Raw genomic sequence first — 23,463 nt, 5'->3', positions numbered from 1 at the left:
TCCTCCAAGGCCCAAGGTTTGGACCCAGGCATTGGGGCTTAGAGGCAGTGCTGATGAGCACCCTGTCATACCAAGATAATATTTGGATGGGCCCTCCTGGAGACAGCTCTCTAATCAGCATGTGATCAGTCCCAGACCAGCAGGGAAGAGCTTGCCAGGACACAGGCCTGTCAGTAGCAAGGCCTCAAGGGAAACAACCATGAAAACTCCATTCTGCTGAGAAGTGATTCAGAGAGTCAAAGAGAATGCTAAAGGACAGGCTTCAAAACAAGGAATCTGTGCATCCCTTTGGATTCTCTCAGAGCATCCCAGCCAAGAGCAACCAATTCTAACCACTTGGAATTTCAAGATTCAAATTGTAGGCAGAGATGTGATTGGCTGAGCAGGGTTCACATGCTACCTCTTCACCAGAGGATGGCTGGCACCAAATACTGACTTCTGGACTGATACACACCTAGTAGGGTAGGAGTAAATCACCAAAGCAAAAAATGAGCTGCTTTATGGGAAGAAGGAGGAAGAGGTGCAGAGCAGGCAAAATCACAGATGTGTAACCCATGGCTCATGCCACTAGCTGGGCTGAGACAGCTCTTTTCAGAGAAGAAGAGGTGGAAATATATACTTGGCCATTTGTTCTTCATTAAAGGTAGCAACTAACACTCATGGGGCACTTACTCCACAGTATAACAGCACTTGCTGCAACCCCCTGGGGTAGCTATTACTCTTGCCCCGATTTTACAGAGAAATTGGGGTACAGAAGAGTGGTCCCCTGTGCCCACTGTCACAAGGGCTGTAATAGACAGAGGCAGGGTTTCAGCCTAGGCAACTTGACTTGGAACTTGGGGAGCCACTCTTGCCAAACTTGGAGGTCCCTACTGTCTCCTGTAACACTGTATTTTCAGTACAGCAGCTTATATGTTCACCAGAGGCCAACTTAGAAATTTGTGATTACTCTGGAACATCTTGTTATTGGTATTGCATGATGTCTCTCAAAGAGGCCCTCATGGTGGATTTCTCCCAGATCCAGGAGTAAGGTATTGGGAAGACAGGAAAGCAAAGGGTCCAGGCCAGAGTCAGACTGCCTGGGTTCCTTCCCAGTTAGTTAACTTACTGACAGTATTGCCTTAGTAGTCACATATCCTTCCCAAGCCTGTTTCCTCATCCATAAAATGGGTATAGTAATGGTGACTTTCTCCTAAGGTTTTTGTGAAGCTTAAATAAGAAGGATATTTGTAAAGAGCATTGGGCAGTTAGAACTTAACATAGTTCTTGGTATATAGAAGGTGCTTTCTTCACCACTTGAGAGCTATTTACCTCTGCATTGACTGTCAAGCATTTCAGAGTTTTTTTTTTTTTCTATATATAGCATTCTTTAGCTAGATTTTACTCACTCTTGATTTTATTTAATGATAGGAGTTTGTGGCTTTATTGTATTCAGTGCTTTCACTGTAAGCTACCTCTGTCTTCTTGGAGCTAAGTGACTAAATATGTGTATATACATGTTTGTACATACACATACACACAAGAAGGCTTCCCAAGAAGACTCACTAAAACTCCATTCACCTCCTCAGCCCTGGCTGTTGAAGACCGTGTTCTAGGGAGGTGTCCGTATCCCTAAAAGAGAAGTAAAATGTCACTGAGAATTCTCTTAAGATTACCTTTCTCCAAATGGTGCCCTTCACTCAAGCCTGTGGTTTTGGTTTTAGGAACTTTGCTGCCACAATCCCTCGGCCCTTCTCAGTTCGCTATGACCCATACACCCAAAGGATTGAGGTCTTGGACAATACCCAGCAGCTTAAGATTTTGGCTGATTCCATTAACAGTAAGTAATTTACACCTTACAAGGCCACTCTGTTTCTCAGTAATAGAAGACTGTGTTTCCTTACCATTGCCATAGGAAAAATAAGAAATTTATTGAAATATTTAATTAAGGAGAAAAGCATCTCCATTTAAGCCATGGGTTCACTGATGGAGAAGAACTTGACAAAAAGATAGGAATTACCTTTGTGTCCTTTTTCCTTTGACCTTCCTAGATTCCACTCTACCTCCCACCATCATTCTACCTTTCCACACTTAGCCTGTCACCGCCATGTTCCTTTTTCTCCTTCACCTCTCCATCCCTTCCATGCAAAGTGTCCAGTTGGTATCACTCTGCCTGGTTCTATCCACTTTATAAGCTGTCCAGTGGCTCATCTGTTGGACTTCCACTCTTCCTTCATAATGAGAATATTATAATAATTGCTCTTAAGAATGTCACAGGGTTACTTCATTTATCACCTAATTATCTCTCTAGCCCTTCACATTCTCTTCCAGCAACAGTGATCAATTTTTAGTTCTCATGCTCTTTCCTGACTCCTAACCCTTGCCCATACAGTTCTTTATGTTTAAAATATTCTCCTTTTCATTCTCATTTACTTGGTATGTGAGAACATGGCATAAATGGAAGGCTGCCTCACATCTTCATCCAGTGATCTTGCCATCTAAATTGAGTTATTTGTTTAAACCATGGATTCTAAAATTTGAATGTGCATCAGAATCAAATGAAGAGCTAGCTAAAAATTAATAGCTTTGAGTCATAGCCAAGGCTAAATTTACCAAATCTGTGATAACTTTTGGGAGTTTATAGACCTCAGGTGATTCTGACACTTGGGTTTTGTGTGAACCATACTATTAGGTTCAATGATTTTGCTTCCTGAAGCATCTGTAGATGGTAATGTAAAAGAGGAATGGAATGGCTAATAATCTGCCTGGGGAGAGACCTGTTAAGTCCTTCCCTGGGAAGTGACCTATGGAAAAGGGATGCTGATTACATTAATGGCTCTGGCATTTTCTAAAACATGCAAGTACTTATACCATAATGAAAGCTCCTTGAAAGTTGGGGTGGTATCCAGCTTATCCAAGAAGCCCACTTATCCCCCAGTGCTTTGCACTGTGGATACTTGAAGAGTGTTTGTTTATTATATGAGTGGCCCATTTTGAGGGTGTTTTTCTTTGTAGGTGAAATTGGAATCCTTTGCAGTGCCCTCCAGAAAATAAAGTAATGCCACGGACGGAACTTGGTCTGTCAACTGTGAATCTATTGATGGAGATCCATCTATTTCTTTCATCAGAAAAAGTCTGAAAAGCAAACCTTAATTTGAAATAAGAGCCTTAAATCCTTTTTAGAACAAGATGGAGAAACAACAAATAAGTCAAAATAATCTGAAATGACAGGATATGAGTACATACTCAAAAGCATAATGGTAAATCTTTTGGGGTCATCTTTGATTTAGACATGATAATCCTATACACTCAATTGAGTTAAATCAGTAATCTGTCACATTTCATCAAGGTTAATTAAAATTTGGGACCTGCTTCATTCAAGCTTCATATATGCTTGTAGAGAATTCATAAAGGAGCATATAAGGCTAAATGTAAAACACAAGACTGTCATTATAATTGAATTAGTGGGCTTCCTATAAATCATAACCTATGAAGTTTATTTTCTGTTGGAGTTAACTGTGATTCCAATTACTGCTTTGTTATTGTACCTAAGTAAATTTTCTTTAATTCAGAAGCCCATTAAAATATTTATAAGCATTGAACTTCTTTAGTATTATATTAATATAAAGCATTTTTGTATGCTTCGTTGTAATTATAAATACTGCTGTATAAGGTAATAAAACTGTGCACCTAATCCTCATAACTTTCAGTTTCATTTTCCAATTAATTATCAAGTCTGTTTTGGGAGACATTTTGAAGACATTTATGATGCAGCAGATGTTGACTAAAGGCTTGGTTGGTAGATATTCAGGAAATGTTCATTGAATAAATAAGTAACTACATTATTGAAAAGCAAATCTCTATAAATATGAAAATTTTATTTGTATTAGAAATAAAACATTAGTAGTTTAAGCAATTTTGCTGTTTCAGATATTTCCTGGAATGAAATATTCTTCTTACTGCCTTAGAAATACATTAGCTAGATAATTTTCTAACATGAGAAAATGGCCAGAGGCTCATATTTCCAACCTTTTGCAGGGGCTCCTTGTGACATTCAAAGTCATGCCTGGACAGTCAACAGACTTTGACTTTTGTTGATTGTGTGTTTGCCATGAACACATGAATATCTGAGAAGCAATGGGGAGAAAAACAATGTCTTTAAAGCTATGATTTGAAATTCTCACACTACTTCACATTTTATTTTGGAAATTGCTAAGTCTTAAAGAATTTGCATAGTGTTTCTTCGAGTGTAGTTCTCAGATCAGCTGTAGTATCATCAACAGTAAATTCTGGGTACCTTCCCAGCTCCACCCAATTTGAATCTCTAAAGATAAGGCCCAGATACCTGTATTTTAAGTACCCCAAAATTATTATTTTCATTATTCATAGCCAAATTTTATCAGGTACATTCAGTTTGAGAAAACCTGATTTGTGCTGGTCAGTCTGCCACTGCCAATGATGCCAATGTGGATAAGCTGTTTCCCTTCTTCAGACCTCAGTGTCACTCTAACAATGAAGGAGTTAAACTTTATAAACCAAGGTCCATTGTAGCCTTGAAATATGATTCACGTTTTCACATGTGTCTTTATATAGCTATCCCTGATCCACTAATGGGGTGTTACAATACCTGCTTACATAAGACAGCTGGGAGGAAAGAGGAATTTACTGAATGTGTCTGAAGTTTCATTGTCTAGTTTAAGTTGGAATTTTATGCCTGTATCTATGTTCATGCCTTTGTAAAACCCACTGATTTTAAAAGTGAAAATGGACTTTTTTTCTCTGGTGTTACTCTAAACACCAAACAATCCCTGCAAAGGGATTATTCTGATGTTTCTTTATTTCACATGAAAAGTTAATTGTTGGCTCTGGAACTTAGATAATATTTTTGACAATATTGAAGAGTGAGTTTTAGTCCAGTAAAGATGTTTTAATGTGCTTGAAGGTAAAGTTTTGGTTAAGTTATGATTTTCACAGGAAGTTACATACTGAATGAAATATAATGTTTGTATTTTTGGTAATGTGCTACTCAGTTCTTAACTCTTTTTTATCCAGATATAAAAGCCCAGTCTATAGCAATGGGATTTAATAAATTTCCAATATGTGTTTTTATTTGTTTAATTTCTAGTAAATGAGCAATATTTTAGAAACAGTATCAGTCTTTACTGACAGATGATCTTGCTGAGTGCAATCCAGAGAAATACATAAAAAATCCCAAGTGTGAGGCATTGATGTTTAATAAGTTTCTGAAAGTAGGAATCTGAATTTTAATTGTAGGTTTCTAAGTTATATAATTTAGTTGTGTTTCAGAAAATCCACTAGTAAAATGTCAGCTTTATAAAAACAGAAACCTTGACTTTATTTTCACCTCTGAAACCATTAGCACTTAGCACATAATAGATGCTCAATAATTTATTTTATAACAATTGCTGAGTGAGCTGCATCACAAGGAAGGTAGCAAAGATTGTTGATCACAAATAAACTATTGTGTAATAAAAGTTTAGAAACAACTAAATTTGTTAATTCAAGATGGATTAGAAACTTAAATGTTAGACCTAAAACCATAATAACCCTAGAAGAAAACCTAGGCAATACCATTCAGGACATAGGCATGGGCAAGGACTTCATGTCTAAAACACCAAAAGCAATGGCAACAAAAGCCAAACTTGACAAATGGGATCTAAATAAACTAAAGAACTTCTGCACAGCAAAAGAAACTACCATCAGAGTGAACAGGCAACCTACAGAATGGGAGAAAATTTTGCAATCTACTCATCTGACAAAGGGCTAATATCCAGAACCTACAAAGAACTCAAACAAATTTACAACAACAACAAAAAAACAAACTACCCCATCAAAAAGTGGGCAAAGGATATAACAGACATTTCTCAAAAGAAGACATTTATGCAGCTAACAGATGCATGAAAAAATTCTCATCATCACTAGCCATCAGCGAAATGGCAAATCAAAAACCACAATGAGAACACATCTCACACCAGTTAGAATCGGTGATCATTAAAAAGTCCAGGAACCAAACAGGCGTGCTGAGATATGTGAAGAATAGGACCATCACACTGAAAGAATATAGAGGTGAGCGAAGAACTGGGGGGAAAGCTAGTTCAACATTGTGGAAGACAGTGTGGCGATTCCCTCAAGACTAGAACTAGAAACACATTTTCCAGCCATCCCATTACTGGGTATGATACGCCAAAGATTAAAATCATGCGCTATAAACACACATGCACACTAATTATTCGCGGCACTATTCACAATAGCAAACTCCAAATGTCCATCAAAGACAGCCTGATAAGAAATGTTGGCACATATTACACCATGGAATACTATGCAGGCCATAAAAAAGGATGAGTTCATGTCCTTTGTAGGGGGGACATGGATGCAGCTGAAACCATCATTCTCAGCCAACCTATTGAAAAACAGAAAACCAAACACCACATGTTCTCCACTCACCAGGTGGGAACTGAGCAATGAGAACACTTGGACACAGAAGGGGAACATCACACTACCAGGGGGCCTGTTTGCGTGGGGGGGGGGTTGGGGAGGGGGAGGGAGTAGCATTAGGAGATATACTAATGTAAGTTACGAGTTAACGGGCAGGCACACCAAACATGGCACATGTATACCATACTGTACACAAACCTGGGCACATTTTTTTTTTTTTTTTTTTTTGAGACGGAGTCTGCTCTGTTCCCAAGCGGAGGCAGTGCCGATTCAGCTCACTGGCAACCTGGCCTCCCGGGTTTATGCCATTCTCCTGCCTCCAGCCTCCGAGAGCCTGGACTACAGGCGCCCGCCACCTCGGCCGCACCTAGTTTTTTGTAGTTGTTTTCTAGTAGGAGATGGTTTCACATGTTAGCCAGGATGTCTCGATCTCCTGACCTGGTATGCCGGCCGTCCTCGGGCCCCCAAATGCTGGTGGGGATTCACAGGCTTGAGCCACCGCGCCCGGCCAACAAACCTGCACATAGTACACATGTACCTTAGAACATAAAGTATAATAAAAAAAGAAAATTTATAAATTAGTCAAAATTGTGATTTTTTTTGAGATGGAGTCTTGCTCTGTTGCCCAGGCTGGAGTGCAGTGGCATGATCTCGGCTCACTGCAACCTCAGCCTCCTGGGCTTAAGCAATTCTCCTGCCTCAGCCTCCCAAGTAGCTGGGATTTCAGGCACGCACCACCACACCTGGCTAATTTTTGTATTTTTAGTAGAGACGGGTATCACCATTTTGACTAGGCTGGTCTTGAACTCCTGAGCTCAAGTGATCCACTCATCTTAGCCTCCCAAAGTGCTGGGATTACAAGCATGGGCCACCGTGCCCAGACAAAATTGCGATTTTTTAAAAAATAAAGATATTACCCCTTATATCCAGTTTAGACTAGATTATGGATAGTTTGTATTTATGCTGCATGGATAATAACTGCACTATGGTAAGTGCTTAATAAATGTTTGTTGATAAATAAAGATAAAAAATTATACCAGTGAAACTTTACTGTTGTCCATAGTCAGGCTGAAATGCTCAGAAAGCATTGAGTGACTTCCCTAACATTTGCAAAAAAATAAAAAAACAAAAAATAATAATAATCGAGGAAACAAAATTAGGAAAGTATATAAAAATGTATTTGGCAAAGGAAAGATTAAAAATGTGTTTAAAGTACTCTTTCCAGTAAAGTGTGCATGCCCCTCAACACACACACACACACACACACACACACACACACACACACACAGATGGTCACTGCCTTTTAATAAATTTCCTGTGAAGTTTCAAAAGTAAAATTGCTTGAAACTTGAAAGTTGCTAAGAGTAGATTTTAATGTTCTCACCCCCAAAAATATAAATATGTTAGGTGATGGATATGCTAATTACCTTGATTTAATCATTTTACAATGTGTGTGCACATATATGTATATGCATATGTATATATGCTTATATGTATTGCACATATATATACACACCACATTATACACCATAAATATATATAATTTGTATGTGTGAATTTTAAAACTTTCTTTTAAAAAGATGTGCTTCTCTGAGAGATGAGATTCTTAAGTTTCCAAGAAAAGAAAACATTACTAAAGAAATCATAACAGACTGTTAATTTTTTAATTTGCCTAAATGAATAAAAGATAAATAGCAATTAAGCTTGAACTGCAGTACTTATTTTTCCCTAGATCATTCTTAGGTGGTACATGATGCCCAGAGGAAGTAAGTGGATCAGCATCTTTCATTGACGTTATTAAAATTTTTCTATAGTTTGGATGCCTTTAATTTACTATTCCTAGAAGTTGACATAAATTAAGGAATATCTATTTTAAAAGAAAGAAACTTAATCCTCTTTAAGTTCTCTTTATTCCAAAGGGTTCTCAAACAAATGTTAGCTGGACCTGTCTTGTCCCACAATCTTACCTTGCAAATGTAAGGCAAATGAGTGAGTTGTGTCAAAGGGACAATTTTCATCTTTCCTTGTGAGGGGCCTGGGGAGGATGGAATTTGGATTTAGAAAGGAAGAACTAAGATGTATGTTCATTTGTGACTTTGAGTTTCTCCCTCATGTCTCTCTTTTCAAAAGTGTGTATTTCTTTGAAAAGTCATTAATTCTACCACCACTCCCCGCCATTCCTCTGACCTCTCAGAGGCCAAAGATAGGGCTAAGTTGAGGATTCCATCAGCAAAGGCACAGAGCAGCTGGCCCTTTCCCTAAGACCCACTCTGCCATATACTGGAGTAGAACAGATTTTAAAGCTGTTCATTAGAGAGTCACCAGGCATCAAAATCATCGCAAAACAAAAAATTAGCTTGGAATACCTGACTTTGACTGCAGAGTAACTGTTGGTCTAGAAAGGCTTTCCATCTCTGGTAGCACCCAAATACCGCTTTTGCCCACCTTCCCCAAATCTGTGAAGATAGATGAACTCTGTTTCCTTGGCCTAATAAAATAAATCAAGTTTGAGAGTGAAAAAGGAGGAAGCAGAAACTTTCCCAAACTTTCTATTGCTAGAATGTCCTTGGGAAAGCCACGGAAGCAAGAGACTCTCTTTGAGGTCACTCTTGTGAAAAATAGCTACTAATTTCCCCGCATGGAGTGCAGCCTGGAATTACACAATAGAGGTTTTGTGACTGTGAAATCCACTGTATTGCTCCAGGAATATAACTTCTAAGACAAGGCACCTCAGCCTGGGGCAAAGAGAGAGAGGAGCAGACTATCCATGCCTTCCAAAGTGGAGATTCTCAGCACCGAGGACAGCATGCACATTTGGTGCCTTTACTGAGGGCAGGGAAGTGGGTGGTAGGCCTGAAAGCCTTTTTTTTTGAGACAGAGTCTTGCTCTTGTTGCCTAGGCTGCAGTGCAGTGGTGCGATCTTGTCTCACTGAAAACTCTGCCTCCCGAGTTAAAGCGATTCTCCTGCTTCAGTCACCCAAGTAGCTGGTATGTGCCATGACTCTTGGCTAATTTTTTGTATTTAGTAGAGATGGGATTTCACCATGTTGGTCAGGCTGGTCTTGAACTCCTAACCTCAGGTGATCCACCCTCCTTGGCTTGCCAAAGTGCTGGGAGCCAACATGCCTGGCCGAAAGCATATGTTTTTATAGAGCAAGAGTTGGGCATGGGAAGAGAATGAGTTAGTACAAAGACCCGTAAACAAGATTATGACAATTATTTTGCTTACAGTAAACTTTAAATAAATTTTGGCTGCATAAAGACCAAATGAAAAAAATGTGTCATTTATCTCCTTAATGACAATGTCCAATGTCTTATATTTTACACAGAAAAAAATCAGGTACCATAGCAGTGCACTCCCAAATGTTATGATTTGGGATAGAGATAGAAAGATGTAGCATATTTCAGGAGACTGCTCTGGTGATCCCAATTCAAATGGCAGTTTTTCCATCAAGCTGAACCTACTTAAATAGACTCTTAATCTCCCCAAGTCTCAATTTGTTATCCGTAAGGTGGAGAAGATGCATGTCTATCTTATATGGTTGTCACAAAGATCAAATAACATATTGTGTATATGGAATCCTCAATCACTTCCAATATTATCTAACAACTTTAAATATTTATTATTTTTATTCAAAGGGCAAATGGGCTCTAATAAGAGTTGGTTATTATTACTCTGATCATCTTGATCAAGCAATATAATCCCAACTGACCACTCTTTCCAAAGAGATGACAACTGTAGAGAAACTTCCAGTTGAGAAAAGAATTTTAATTAAAGTAGAATTTAAACCTTTTAACACACACTGCACACGCACACACACACATACATGTACACACATGTGCGTGTGTTATGAACACTAAAATAATAAAATTTACATCAACTTGAAACTAAAACTATCTTGAAAATGGCAACTTTAGAGATTGAAATTGAAATTTCCCATTTGAAGCTTAAGGCAATAGACCTTCATTCATTCACCTCCGTTTCTGACATTGTTCTCCACTTTGCAACCTCCTTTCTCTCATGAAGCTGCAGCATTACCAGACTTGTAGATCATAACCTTCAAAACGTCAGCATTTGCTTCACTGCTAAAGACATTTCTTGAAATGATCTGTCTCTGTGTCCCCAACCAAATCACATTTTGAATCCAAATTGTAATCCCCACAAGTTGGGAGAGGGACCTCATGGAAGGTGATTAGATCATGGGGGTGGTTCCCCCATGCTGTTCTCATGATAGAGAGTGAGTTCTCATGAGATCTGACAGTTTTATAAGGGGTTTTTCCCTGCTTTGCTCTGCACTTCTCTCTCCTTCCACCATGTGAAGAAGGACGTGTTTGTTTCCCCTTCTGCCATGATTGTTAATTTCCTGAGGCCTCCCCAACCATGTGGAACTGTGAGTCAATTAAATCTCTTTCCTTTATAAATTACCCATCTCGGGCAGTTCCTTTTAGCAGTGTGAGAACAGACTAAAACAATTCTTTCAGCTGGGGGTGTTGTGCAGTGCACATTTTATGAAATAGTTAATGCTTTAACATAAACAACGTTGATTTAAAAAAAAAAATCATGCTACAGACAGGTTGTTTTACTAAGAAACCAGCACAAGAAAACATGGCTTTACTTTGCTGCCCAATTTTAAGGTAATTTTGGAGAGTGAGATCTGGGAGGCTTTTTGTGTTTCCAGGAACAGGAAGTGGAGAACAATTTTTAACATAAAAGTCGCTGGCACTGTGGCCATTTCACCCTTTGAGCACATTGCAGCCTACAGAAAAAGTTAATTTAGGAGGCAGAATAAAAAATTCTTGCAAAATAGGGTAAGACAAACCAGTCCCTCAAATATGAGGAAGTGATAAGAAAGCACCCTGTTGCTGCAGGAATATTGCTCCATCCCCACTCATTAAAGGATTGTAGAATAAAAGTTGCTAAAATCTGCCACCAGGTGTATAGTTTGATGAGGGGGAAGATAATCCATTGATATACAAGGTTTTAAAACTCAATTTATTGCACTTTTCGGGCTTAATTCCACAAGTTTTTATTTGAAAATAAAATAAATGCTTTATTCGGGCTCAGTGAAAGACTAGACACATTAAAATGATTACTGCAAGGGCGATGCAGCAGAACCTCTATTGCTCCACCGAGTGGAGTTGATTTAGGATATTAGTCTTTTTGCCTAAGCACTGCTGGATTCCTCGACCTCCTTTTCTCTTCCTTTCCCAGGAACGCTCCAACCTGAAAGGGAGCGCCTTGCATGCATCAGTCCTGACTTAGAATCAGCTTAGTTGGAACCAGAAACACGCTGCATTCAATCAAGAGATTCAACCCTCATCGTTCCACAAATTTAGTTTATATTTGATGAACTTAAAGTTGCATCCCGTCAACACACAGGCGGGGATGGTGGGTTTAAAACCAGTCCCATCCCCAGTTTGCCTCAGAATCCCCAAGGCCAGCATGACTGCTTGGAGATCAGGAGTGAAGCTGGGAATGACCATTTGGCTACTGCAGCCCTCACCTTGCGCTTTTCCGCATAGATTTGTTTTGTGGGGCAGGGAAGAGAACTAGGGCGGTGGCGGATAAATTCTGGGGGATAGGAGAAAAGAGAAAATGAGAGGTGTCCGAATAAAGTTTTCTAAGTCCTCAAAGAGAAATGGCACTGACGGAGAACCCGAAAAGAAACATTCAGATTGTCCCCAACAGTGATTTGCGCTGCAAAGGGCGCAGAAACGCGGCTCTCAGGCCTTGCCTGCGAGTGGGTTAATTAGTACCAATCCAGGTTCTGCAGCCCCCGGCTCCTCCCTGCGGTTTAGCAGAAGGTAGGCGGGCTGCCCCAGACCTTAAATACCCACGGGTCGACGCCGGCCAGAACCACGGACAGCTCCCGCCCTGTGGCCCTTGTGTCCTCCCTGCGCTGTGCCGTCTGCAGTTTCACCCGGAGGACGAGGAGTGTGGCTGCAGATCGGGTTGGCCTGCCCTTGCTCTGCTTCTTCCCCACCCACACTTGGTGGGTGTCTTCTAGGCTGCCCAGCCTTGAACTAAGCACCCCAAGAGGAGTCAGAGCCCGAGAGATGAGAAAGAGGCGCCCGATGAAGATCTAGGTCAGTCCCTCTCTGGGAGCTCAGCTACTGCGCCCGAGAGGCAGCGCTCAGACAGCGGCGAGGAGGCGGCCGCGGAGCCCCCGGAGATGGAGGATGAAGGCCTGCTTTAAAAGTATCCCACGTCGTTCAGGTACTACTTCATTTGAGAACTCTGTTTGCTCACGAATGAGAGAGAGAGAGACTAGAGACGTGTCAGAGGCCTCACTGTACAGTTGAACTGAGGTTTCCCAGCATAACAAGTGCAGTTCTCATCCACTTTCCCTTCCCCATCCCTTCTCCACGCTCTTTCTAACTTGGTTCTTCACGGAAAGAGGTTGGCCAGATGTGAAATTCACTCATCCATCGCCCTTTCCCTTTTCCCAGCCACTGGGAGGTCTTCACACTCCCCACCTCCCTTCTTCCCAGACCTGCCAATCTTCAGGTCCCATGGAGAGAGATGAGAAGAAGGTTGGGTCTCCAGGGTCCAGATGGGTTGGGACCTGGGGGTTCTCTCCTGGTGGAAGGTGGAGAGGGAGTGTGAGATCCTTCTGCTTCTGGTTGGTCTTTCTACTGGCTTCTGTTTTAAGTGCAGGGGAGAGCTCAATAAAAGAATCTGTTTCTCCAAGACTGAAGAAGCTTTTTGCAGGTGCAATCTTTGTTCAAAGAGTTGGACCTTTCTTTGTGTATGTGTGGGGAGGGGTGTGGGGGGATGAGGGGGGAATTCTGGGAAGCATATTTTAATACATTTGATCAATGGCTTCCAAGTGTTTTGTCTCTGTTAACCCCCAAAGGACTCAGGGCTGGTCCTAGAGAGAGTGGGAGGCTGGACCTAGGCAGTGGGGAGAAGATAGAGGAAGGTGGAAGGTGGCCACCAAGTTGGGCATTAGAATGGGAATGCAGACATGCTGTTGTCTTTAAGGATTCAGAATATAAATTACTGCTATTGGTTATGGGCATCTAACTAGAATCAGAAGCAGGAAGTGTTTGTAAAAGGGTGTCTGGAAATCTGAAAACTAAATATTCAGTTGGGCTTTACCTACTTTGTTGAAAAGAGAAAAAAACAACCACCTGATATCTTCAGGCAAGTGCTGCATGCTCTAAAAAGACACTATTTGGGGAGTACAAAAGAATACACCAACATGATCTCTGCAGCAGATGTCGCAATACAAGCCAAATGTCCACTAGTAAGAGATTGCTCAGAAAATTATTATCTATATAATAGAACATTGTTTAAGAGTTCAAAATGAAGTAAATCTATAAATAATGACCTAGGGACGTCTATGAGGTATTTTTAAGCAAACATAAAGCATGAACATATTTCCATTTTTTGAAAAACGTTATTAATGGTGTATATGTATGTACATGGCATATATGTATATTTGTATGATCACAGAGGATAAGAGAGACTAGCAACTGGGAATGTTGCTGGTGGTTATTACTGGGTCTGAAATGATGGTCAAACACTGCTTTTGCTCTTTACCCCACATACTGTTTTAAAAAGAAGAAAGATAATATGATCAAAGGTAATTTGAACTTGTTACTGTTGCTGTTTTTATTTTTATTTTAATATTTTATGTAATAAAAAATTACTGAAATTTGAGGATAAAAAGCAAGTCGTGAAGATTTCAATGACTGATCCATCTCTCCCTTTCAATCCCTTGAAGTAAAAGATTCATCATCTAGAATTCAGACCTGCCAAGACCAAGGATGCTTTGTCTCAGGTGAAAATTTACATGAAATGTAACATTTCTAAGCCAATTGTCACCACGTTTATTGATGCTTTAAAACAAGAGCTCAGATATGGGCATGGTAACCCAAAAGAAAGAGGTAAATCATTGTATTTCTCTAAGCAGAGGATCTGAATCTAAACTGAGGATGGAGATAAAGTTCTGCCATTTCCCCAGATTGGCTATGATTACAAACTTGTTCCACTTTAAAGGCAATTCCTGGAATTACCATGCGCCACAGTCTACACACAACTTTGCTATTTCAAATCTTTCTAGCTAAGGAGAGAGCACAACATCGTGGTTAAGCAAGGGCTGAATATGGTTTTGCCATTCACTCAACACATGACCTTAAGCAAGTTATTCATCACCTTGTGCTCTGGTTTCCTCATTGGTAAGGTGAGAATATAACAGTATCCACCTTATAGGTTTGATGGGAGTGTTAAGTAAGACAAGCCTGTAAGGAGCTTAGGAGAGTGCTAACTGTAGTAGTTATTATCACTAATCCTACGTGGAAAAAATGCAAATCAAGGAGAGTTGAAACTTGTTGGAAGCAGATTGGTCTTTTTTTGGGTAAAAAATATCCATAATGAACAAGAGGGATGGAGCTGGAGATTATAGGTTAAGGAATCTGAGGCTACAGTCTGCATAGTTAGATGGAATAACGTGGAAGGTTTGAGTCAGGACCCCTGGGTTCAACTCCCAGCTGTGCCACTTACCAGCTATTCCCACATGAACAAATATGTTACCTCTCTGTACTTCTTGTTAACTACAAAATGCCAACAATAATACACACTTTCTATGCAGACTGTGAAAATTAAACGAATTCTAAGCATTCAATACATGTTAACTACCATCTGTCTCTTACCCTCTAAAAGCAAAATTGTTTCAGATGCTCTTAGTGACCTTCCCCCCACCCTTCTGCCCTTTCCTCTTCAGTGCAGAATGGCTGACTGCCAACTGCCAGCTCCTAAGTTTCTCTTTTTAAAAGTTTTATTCAGGTTCTAAAGCACTTTGCCTTTATGGTAGGCCAAAAGTTCCTAGGAATTAATAACTTCCCATCATTCCTCTACCAATGACCAGTAAGAACTGGTAGAGGCTTTCTCCCTCACTGACTCTCAGAGGCAGTAAGCTCAGTTGCCCACAGTAATAGCTGCCTGCTTGATAACACTCCATGTAATTATTACCTTTCTTTATCTGTCTCTATTTCCCATTTTTAAATTTTTAGTTTCCAGCTATACTATTTTCACCAGGATCCTTTTCTCAGAGTCTGCTTCTGAAAGACCCAAACTAGGACACATGTGTGTATGATGATAATGATGACAACGACGAAGACAGTGATGATGATGATGGTGATGATGGTGATGATGATGATGATAATGATAATGATAGTGTGTGTTGCTCACCCAAGCTTCTGCATTGCTTTTTCCCCCCACGATTCTCATCTATACGCCCTTACCCTATAAATGATTAATTCTAATGTCTCTTTTTTCTCTCTCTTACCTCGGGTATCTTCGTTTCTCCTTCTTATGGTTTCCTTGTTTCCATGGAAAAATACAAGATCTTGACAACTGCCATCACCTGGTAACCAATCATGAATCTGGTGTGGACCACTTTCACCCTGTAAGTAAAATGCACTTGTTTATCTTAATTCCACCTTACAACGTATTGGTTATACTCTTGAATCTTCCAAAAAGAAGATTCCAGGCAGGCTTTTTATCTGCACTGAAAATAAGTGCCATCATTGCCACTATCATGCAGGAACCTGACAGGCAGATCCCTATCTTTCCTAAGAATATGGCTAGAAATTTAGGCCATTTAATATGTTGTACTATAAAAACTCTAACCCCAAATATATAGACAAAGAAAAATTGAACTCTCTTGTTCACATGTAACTTGGAGAGAGTAATTCCATGTAGCAGAGTGAGTAGTCTGGAGTGAATAGTCTGGGCTGGGTTTACATCTTGCCTCCTCCACTCCTAGCTGGGTAACCTTGGGGAATTTATTTAACCTACCTAAACTTTGGTCTCCCTGTTTGCAAATTGGGGATAATGAAAATAATACATACTTCACATTCTTTTTGGTAAGGATTATTCATACTATATATAGTTAAGTACTTAATACAATGACATATAGTTAGTGTCCAGGAAATGTTAGCCCTTGTTATTCCTATTGATAATAATAATAAACAGCAATAGAATCTTGCTGAAGAACCATAAGGGACCTCATAGTACATACCGGATTTATAAATCTCAAAGCTGAAAAGAGACCACAGACATTCTGCAGCACAGAAATTCCCCAACTGAGGTCAGGTGAGGTGACCTTCTTAAAAACACAGGATTCATTTCAACAGGGAAATGTAGTGATTGCTTACTGCGTGATAGATATGATTGTTGATATTGGGTTTGTTACTGTGGGTACTACAGGCTAAGAGGAGAGCTAGTTTTTGGAACACAACTATAATTTCAGGCAGAATCTGTTTATTGGGATCTAGCAAGTGGCCACAAATAACACCTAACTCCAGCTGAAAATAGAAAATGATTTCTCTTTTCCAGGCCAAGAATATTTCCAGGAACCAATCTACTTTGGAAGGGGAAGTGGGGCTTCTTGGATAAAGTTTCCTGGAGAGAAAAGGAGTTCTAATTAGTATGGGCACTGACATGAGGGTAGATAGAAACAGAGAAGGGAGCAGCGTGCTTCTGTCTGGTCACCCTCAGTGGGTTGATATCTTGATCAGCTGGTTGATCAGTTCCTCGGACAGAATGAGGATCCACAACATGTAGACCATATCACTGCCTAGGAAACACACAGTGGTGCTTGCCCTAGGAATTTCTGCCCTTTCTTTCCAAGACCCCACGTTGGAGGCTGTATCAGAGTGAACTACTGAAATTATTCTTTCCAAGACCCCATATTGGAGGCTGTATCAGAGAGAACTACCCCACATCAGAGTGAACTACTGAAATTGTTTTAGAACTTTTAACCCAAATAAAGCTGGGCTGCATTGTGTCCTATTTTAGAAACAGTAGTTCTTTCTAAAGAAATGTCACGCTGGCAAAAACAACAACAACAACAACAACAACAACAAACCAACCAACCAACCAAACAAACAAAACCTTGCGGAGCAATATAGTTCTTCACTGGAATCTTTGGAAAGGACAACTTACGGGAAATTCCATTTCTTGCCATACAGTAAAATGCCCTGATGCACCACAAATTGCTCTTCTCTCTTTGCCTGTACTTTTTGTCAGTCTCAAACCTCCAGGTTTTTCTTTCTGTCTCGTATTTATCTTCCTTTCTCCTGACTTTCTGACTCTAAAGATAACAGTGTTATGGTACACACCATGATCTCTGAAACCAAATTGGCTAATTAGCTTTGAACCCTGGCACTATTATGGTTTGTTTGTGGCCTTGGAGAAGTTGCCCAACACTGGTTGACATATATTATATTAACTTTTACCTTGTGCCAGGCAGGTATTAAGTAACTAGCCCAAAGTTACTTAACTAGTTAGTGATAGAGCCAGGACCTGGCTCAAGCAGCTTGACTCCAAATCTCACCTTTTTTATTTTATTTTTTAGCAGAATCTTTCTCTGTTGCCCAGGCTGGCACAGTGCAATGGTATGATCTCAGCTCACTGCAATCTCCGCCTCCTGGGTTCAAGTAATACTCCTGTGTCAGCCTCCTGAGTAGCTGGGATTACAGATGCATGCCACCACACCCAGCTAATTTTTTTTTTTTTTTTTTTTTTTTTTGTATTTTTAGTAAAGACAGGGTTTCACTATGTTGACCAGGCTGGTCTTGAACTCCTGACCTCAAGCAATCCTCCCACCTCGGCCTCCCAAAGTGCTGGGTTTACAAGTGTGAACCACCATGCTTGGCCCAAAGCCCAGACTCTGAGGACTATGCTGTTCTGCTATGTTATGCCTGAGTTTTCTCATCTTTAAGATGGGGATAATAATAATACTGCTTCATGGCAGGAAAAATAATGTACTGGGGAGTGTTAAGGCTATAAATGTATTAATTCCCTTCTGACATCAAATGATTTTAATGGTTGCATTTTACTGAGTCAACTAAAATTCGGAGACATTAAGTTACTTTTTTGTAGTCTCCCTGGTAAGTTGCTGAACAGAGTTGGGCTTAAATTTAAATCTACACTATTTCTAGTTGAGGCATTCAAACTCATACTCAGCCATCTGAGGATGATGTAATATTGGGCATGTGATTTTTACCTTCCTGGGCCTCAGTTTTCTCACCTTTAAATTTAGGGTGTTCACCCATGATAATTATAAAAATTAGATATAAAATGTAATTTGTAGACCTTCCAATGTCATGGAAATGTTACGTGTGGTATTGTTAAGTATTATTGGGACTTTCTAGAAGTGTTTGCCTAAGTTGCGTGGAGCTGGGGAATAAACAAAGTTTCATGTCGAAATCACCCAAGGACACCACAGATGGCCATTCAGCCTACTGGGGGATCTAGTAAGAAAACTTACTGAAGAGAGGTTAGAGGGGAGGCTGCTAAGGTACCTGAGACCAGAGACACAGGAAAATTAGCTGCTGTTGCTGCACATGTGGGGATGGGAGGAGAATCCCTGTTCTGCTGGAACAATAGTGCTTCAGAGAGGCTACTACTCACGGTGAAGAAGGAAACTTTAACAGTGAGGTCATGAAGACCACAATCACCTACACATCCAATCTTCCCTTATCCCCTGTCCTAACAGAATCACCGTACTTGCCTTTCCTTTCAATGTGAGTTGCCTCAGGCATTTGTTCAACAAATATTTGTTAAGCACCTATGATGTGACAGACTATTCCAAAGCATACAGGCAAGATTTCTGCTTTTTATAATATCTGTGTCCTGATATAGGCAGGCAGGAGGGGAGACTAAAATAAACAAATGGAGGATATGATTATTTTGTCTGATAAAAACTGTGAAGAAAATAAACATCAGATTGCTTATCAAAATCATCTTTGGTCATAGATCATGATATACTTTTGCCAAATAACCTCAAGGTGCTCAAAGAATTGAGCGGCATTCCTATATAATTTCTCAGCACCTGCAACTATAAAAAAATGGGGAAAAACCCAAGCAAATATAATCAATATTGTTCCTGTTTCATTTTAGTAACAAATACATTTTATATAAGCTAAGAGGGCTAAAAATTTTCTATCTTTCTAATTAAAAAATGCATTTCCAATTATAGTACATTTTTGTGATTAGCAATTATTTATAAATTGTGTATTAATAATATTTGTAAATATCACTCAATCCAAAACACATTTTAACCTTCAGGATCTTAGAGTCATGGAAAAAAATTTTTAAAGAGGCTTAATTTATATTCTTTTTTTTTTGTGAAGATCAATAAAATGCTTTTAGGAATAAAATATATTGCATTGCCACAAAATTTTGTGAGCAATATGAAATGAAAATATGGTTTCAAGAAAAGAGGACAGACACAAAATTTCTAACTATTAGCAAAGTGCATACCACAACTTTTGGCTGGATTATTGTGAGAATCAAGTTGCAATGGAATCAGATTTCAAAGGGATACAAATAGAATAATTAACTGTTTTATTTTAAATGTGAATATTTTAATACGCCATGGATTACATTTTATGACATAGGATAAATTTTAGATGATAACTTAAAATAGCTGAGGGGTATACACATTTGCAAAATTCTTTTAGAGTGTGTATAGGATTTGAATATCACGTGTGTAATCTTTAGACTGCACTATACTTAGAGGCCTCTAGATGGAGTCTCTCCTCACATGTTGCCCCAGTTCCACAAGAACAACTTGGAAGGGTGGAGAGCTCTCATTTGCATTAACTGCTCCACAAATTATTAAACACGCCTTGATGGGAAGCTCACTGGAAGGAAAATGTGGCATAGTGGAAATAGCAGTAGATTTTGCTCAACATTAGTTTTCCCGATTCTTCTCTTAACTAGTTCATTGGCTGTCTGAGCCTCAGTTTCCTCATTTGAATTATGAGTGGTAGGATACATTCATATAAAGAACACAGACTCTGGGATTGGACTGTCTGAGCTCAAATTTCAGCTTTTCTACTTACCAGCTGGGTGACCTGATATATGTTTTTGATATCTCAGGGCTTTCTGTCTGTCATCTAATAACCTTAATAGGAATGATAGTAGTACCTATTGAATAGAGTTGTTGTGATAATTAACCAAATTAACATCTATAAAGTGCTTTGAATAGTACCTAGTACATAGATATAGTTATTACTTATTACCCTAACTAATAATATTATTATAATCATTAACATGGCTTTTGAAAAAATGAAAATGAACAATGCATGGGAAATGCTTTAAACCCCATGGCTGCTACACAACTAAAAGAAATGCTAACAAATCACATTAGCTATGGTGCTTTCAGCAGCAAATTACAAAAACAAAAACAAAACTAAAATGGGTTTAACCTATGAGGAGATTTATTATTTCCTATAACAATAAGCCCATATATGTGACATATATATCAGTGTTATAATTCCAGGCTCTGCCCTGTGAGGTGTTGTCTTTGTGTTCACAGCGTCTTCCCTCTCACTCACAAGACAGCTACTACCGGAAGCTGAAGCCAGGTACTTCCTTTTTCCCTTCCATCTAATTGGCCAACATAAGTCAGGTGCTCACCTCTGCATCACAAATATTTCTTAAGGAAGTTCCACGCACTGATTGCCTTAATCCCGGTGTCTGAACTGACCACTGGTCCATGGGATACTGTGACTGGGTTAGGACAATCAAGATTCAGACCCTGGAACTGGAGATGTGAGTCACGCATTTCAGTCAGTGTCCCAGCAGGGAGCAGACAACACATTGAAACTAGTTTAATGAGAATTTAATAAAGTGACTATAAAGCTGTGGTCAAAGTTCGGGGAACTCAGCAAGGGATGGTGCAATGTCCAGGGCTGGCAACAACAGGAACCAATATTGCCCTCAGCCTGAGGATTAGGGGGCTGTTATTAGAACACAGGTGCCGAGAATCAGATAGGGAGGGCTGCCCAAGAGGTTCTTTGTGCATTCATAGAGGGATGCTGTCAACTTGCAACTACCTAGCAAAAAAGAAAACCAGAAGAATAGATACCCACCCTCACTCTGAAAGCTACAGTGCAAGGAAGCCATTAATGCCATCAGTGCACACCCATCACCAGATCAGGCACTCAGATTCTAGGTCACAGTGGAGAAGGATAAGCAAATGGAATTATGAGCATAAGTGGACACTGAATACACATGAGCTGTACAGAGGAGGGGACAGATACCTAAACAAAATCATATCCTGTTAGGAAAGAGGAAGAGGAATGCTCGTTAGACGTCTAACACAATTCACTATAAGTATTCTTTTTCAAAATAAGATTGTTCTGTTTTGGTTTCAAATATAAATTATCTACAATTGAAGATATCTTTAATTTTTAAGTAAAATCCTCCTCAAAGGAGAGGCACAAAAAGATAACAAAAAAAGCTGAACTGTCACTTCTTGATGAGAGATTCAGGGAAAGATGGATGTCTTGACCTTTCAGAGAAAAGTGAAGAAATCCATTCCCAGAAGGGATTGCAAAGGGAAGTGGCTGTTCCCTTGATAAGGCCAAAGAGGGCAAGCCTAATGAGGTCTAAGCCAGTTACATGGTGTAATTTACTGAATGGTGTTGGCTGCTTTGCAACATTTCAAGGCAATCTTTTGCAACACACGATTAGTAGGAAAAAGAGATTTGGATTTTGCCATTTTCCAAAGGAAACTTGACTACATTTAGTAATACAGAAAAATGTTCTTTGGAAAGGCTCATATTTCTATGCAAAGTGGTGTCCCAAGTCAGAATTTACACAATGTATTATTGCATAGTGTATGACGATCAGCTAATTAGTTCTGAACTAAATGTCAAGATAAACAAACCCAACCTCTAAAGAACTCCAAGAAACTCTGTGACTAAGTGTCACCATCAAGGACAAGAAGAGTCTACACCAGTGATTCTCAACACTGGCTACGTATTAGAACTTTTTGGGAGATTTGAAAATTTTCTGGGCCCAGATTCCACCCCAGAGCAATTAAATAAGAGTCTCCTTCAGTAAGGTACAGGCATTGGTACTTTTTGAAAAGCTCCCCAAGTGATCCTCATCTGCTTCCAGGGTTGAGAAGCTCTGGTCTATAGGACGTCTGTATTTCCAATAGATGCAGCATGCTCAAATCAATCAGATCAGTTGCTGTGCTGATACGTCAATTCAGTCCAAGTAGCCATGTTAGCATGTAGAGCCTATGACTGTTTTGCTGTGTCTTTTAGCCAGATATTGAGCCAGCACAATAGAGTGGTTAAAAAGGAGGGCTGCCCGGGGTCAAATTCTGCATCCACTCATGGGTTATGTGACTTTGGAAAAGTCACTTAACTCTTTTGAGGCTTAGTTTCATCATCTGTAAATTGGGAGCAATGGTAGGAATTACAACACAGATTGTGCTGGGTATTAACTTAGAAAATATTTATGGAAGTCTTAGAGCAGTGCCCATCACAGAGTGAGTCCTCGCTAAATGTAGTTACATGTCTAGATTTAAGCCAACTGGAAGTCCCAGGAGGATCCCTACACCTTGCCCACTGGCTTTGTAGAGTTCTGTCTGGCAGGGAGTTGGGGAGGAGAGGTTGTTGAAGTAACTGGATATTTTGGCCCCTCCCAATCCAGAATATATGCGTCTATGAGATGCTTTGGAGTATTTCTGCACGGCAGGTAAGGACTTTAAGAATGAAAGTGACTATTTCTGCCAATAATTGCCACCGTTTATTGATTGCATCAGGTACCCTGTCAGACAGTTTCCATCGTCTCACAACCTTCACAAGAATCCTACAGAAACAAGATGTACACCCCGATTTACTGATGATGATCCTTCAGCCCAGAGATGGTGAGTAACTTTCCCAATTTCATCCAGCTCATAAATGACCAAATTGGGATTTAAACCCAGGTGTCTCTTGCTTCAGACCTCATGCTTTTTAAACAAAGCTATGTTGCCTGCCTTCAGTGACATTCTCCAACCTTAGAACTGTGGTAATTTCTTATCTTAGGGGGAAAACAAACAAACAAAACCCCCAAAACAAAATCTCTTGCTGAACAAATGGGACGTGTCCTAAAGATGGAGCCTTCTCAGCAAATTTCTTCTTTTCTAGGTACCACAGGTCTAGAGAACAGAAGTTAAGGGCAGACATTGTGGAACTGGCTTTGGGCTGTGAAGAGTAGGCAAACCCGTT

At 39.8% G+C, this 23,463-nt stretch overlaps 1 protein-coding gene and 1 long non-coding RNA gene across 3 annotated transcripts in view; both read left to right on the top strand.

Moving 5' to 3' along the window:
- The window catches only part of PAH (phenylalanine hydroxylase), a 73,880-nt gene extending 69,989 nt beyond the window's left edge, over nucleotides 1-3,891 (top strand). Inside the window, exons 12-13 of the mRNA XM_017893446.1 lie at nucleotides 1,704-1,819; nucleotides 2,995-3,891. Of these exons, the coding sequence (XP_017748935.1) occupies nucleotides 1,704-1,819; nucleotides 2,995-3,038 (160 nt within the window). The 3' untranslated portion in view covers nucleotides 3,039-3,891. The remainder of the gene's footprint in view (nucleotides 1-1,703; nucleotides 1,820-2,994) is intronic.
- A 7,765-nt stretch (nucleotides 3,892-11,656) lies between these two features.
- Nucleotides 11,657-23,109, top strand: LOC108543126 (uncharacterized). Of its 2 annotated transcripts, none has more exons than XR_001889476.1 (4): nucleotides 11,657-12,652; nucleotides 14,166-14,222; nucleotides 15,787-15,848; nucleotides 23,016-23,109. It is a non-coding gene; the product is annotated as an uncharacterized LOC108543126 (long non-coding RNA). The 2 variants fall into 2 exon arrangements; XR_001889477.1 differs by lacking the exon at nucleotides 23,016-23,109 and adding an exon at nucleotides 16,781-17,225.
- The last annotated feature ends 354 nt before the right edge of the window (nucleotides 23,110-23,463 follow it).

This window comes from Rhinopithecus bieti, unplaced genomic scaffold (genome assembly GCF_001698545.2).
Source record: "Rhinopithecus bieti isolate Rb0 unplaced genomic scaffold, ASM169854v2 scaffold_23898, whole genome shotgun sequence".
NCBI classification, from domain to species: Eukaryota; Metazoa; Chordata; class Mammalia; order Primates; family Cercopithecidae; genus Rhinopithecus; species Rhinopithecus bieti.
The sequence above is the reverse complement of the archived record's forward strand: the minus strand, read 5'-3'. Positions and strand labels throughout refer to the sequence as shown.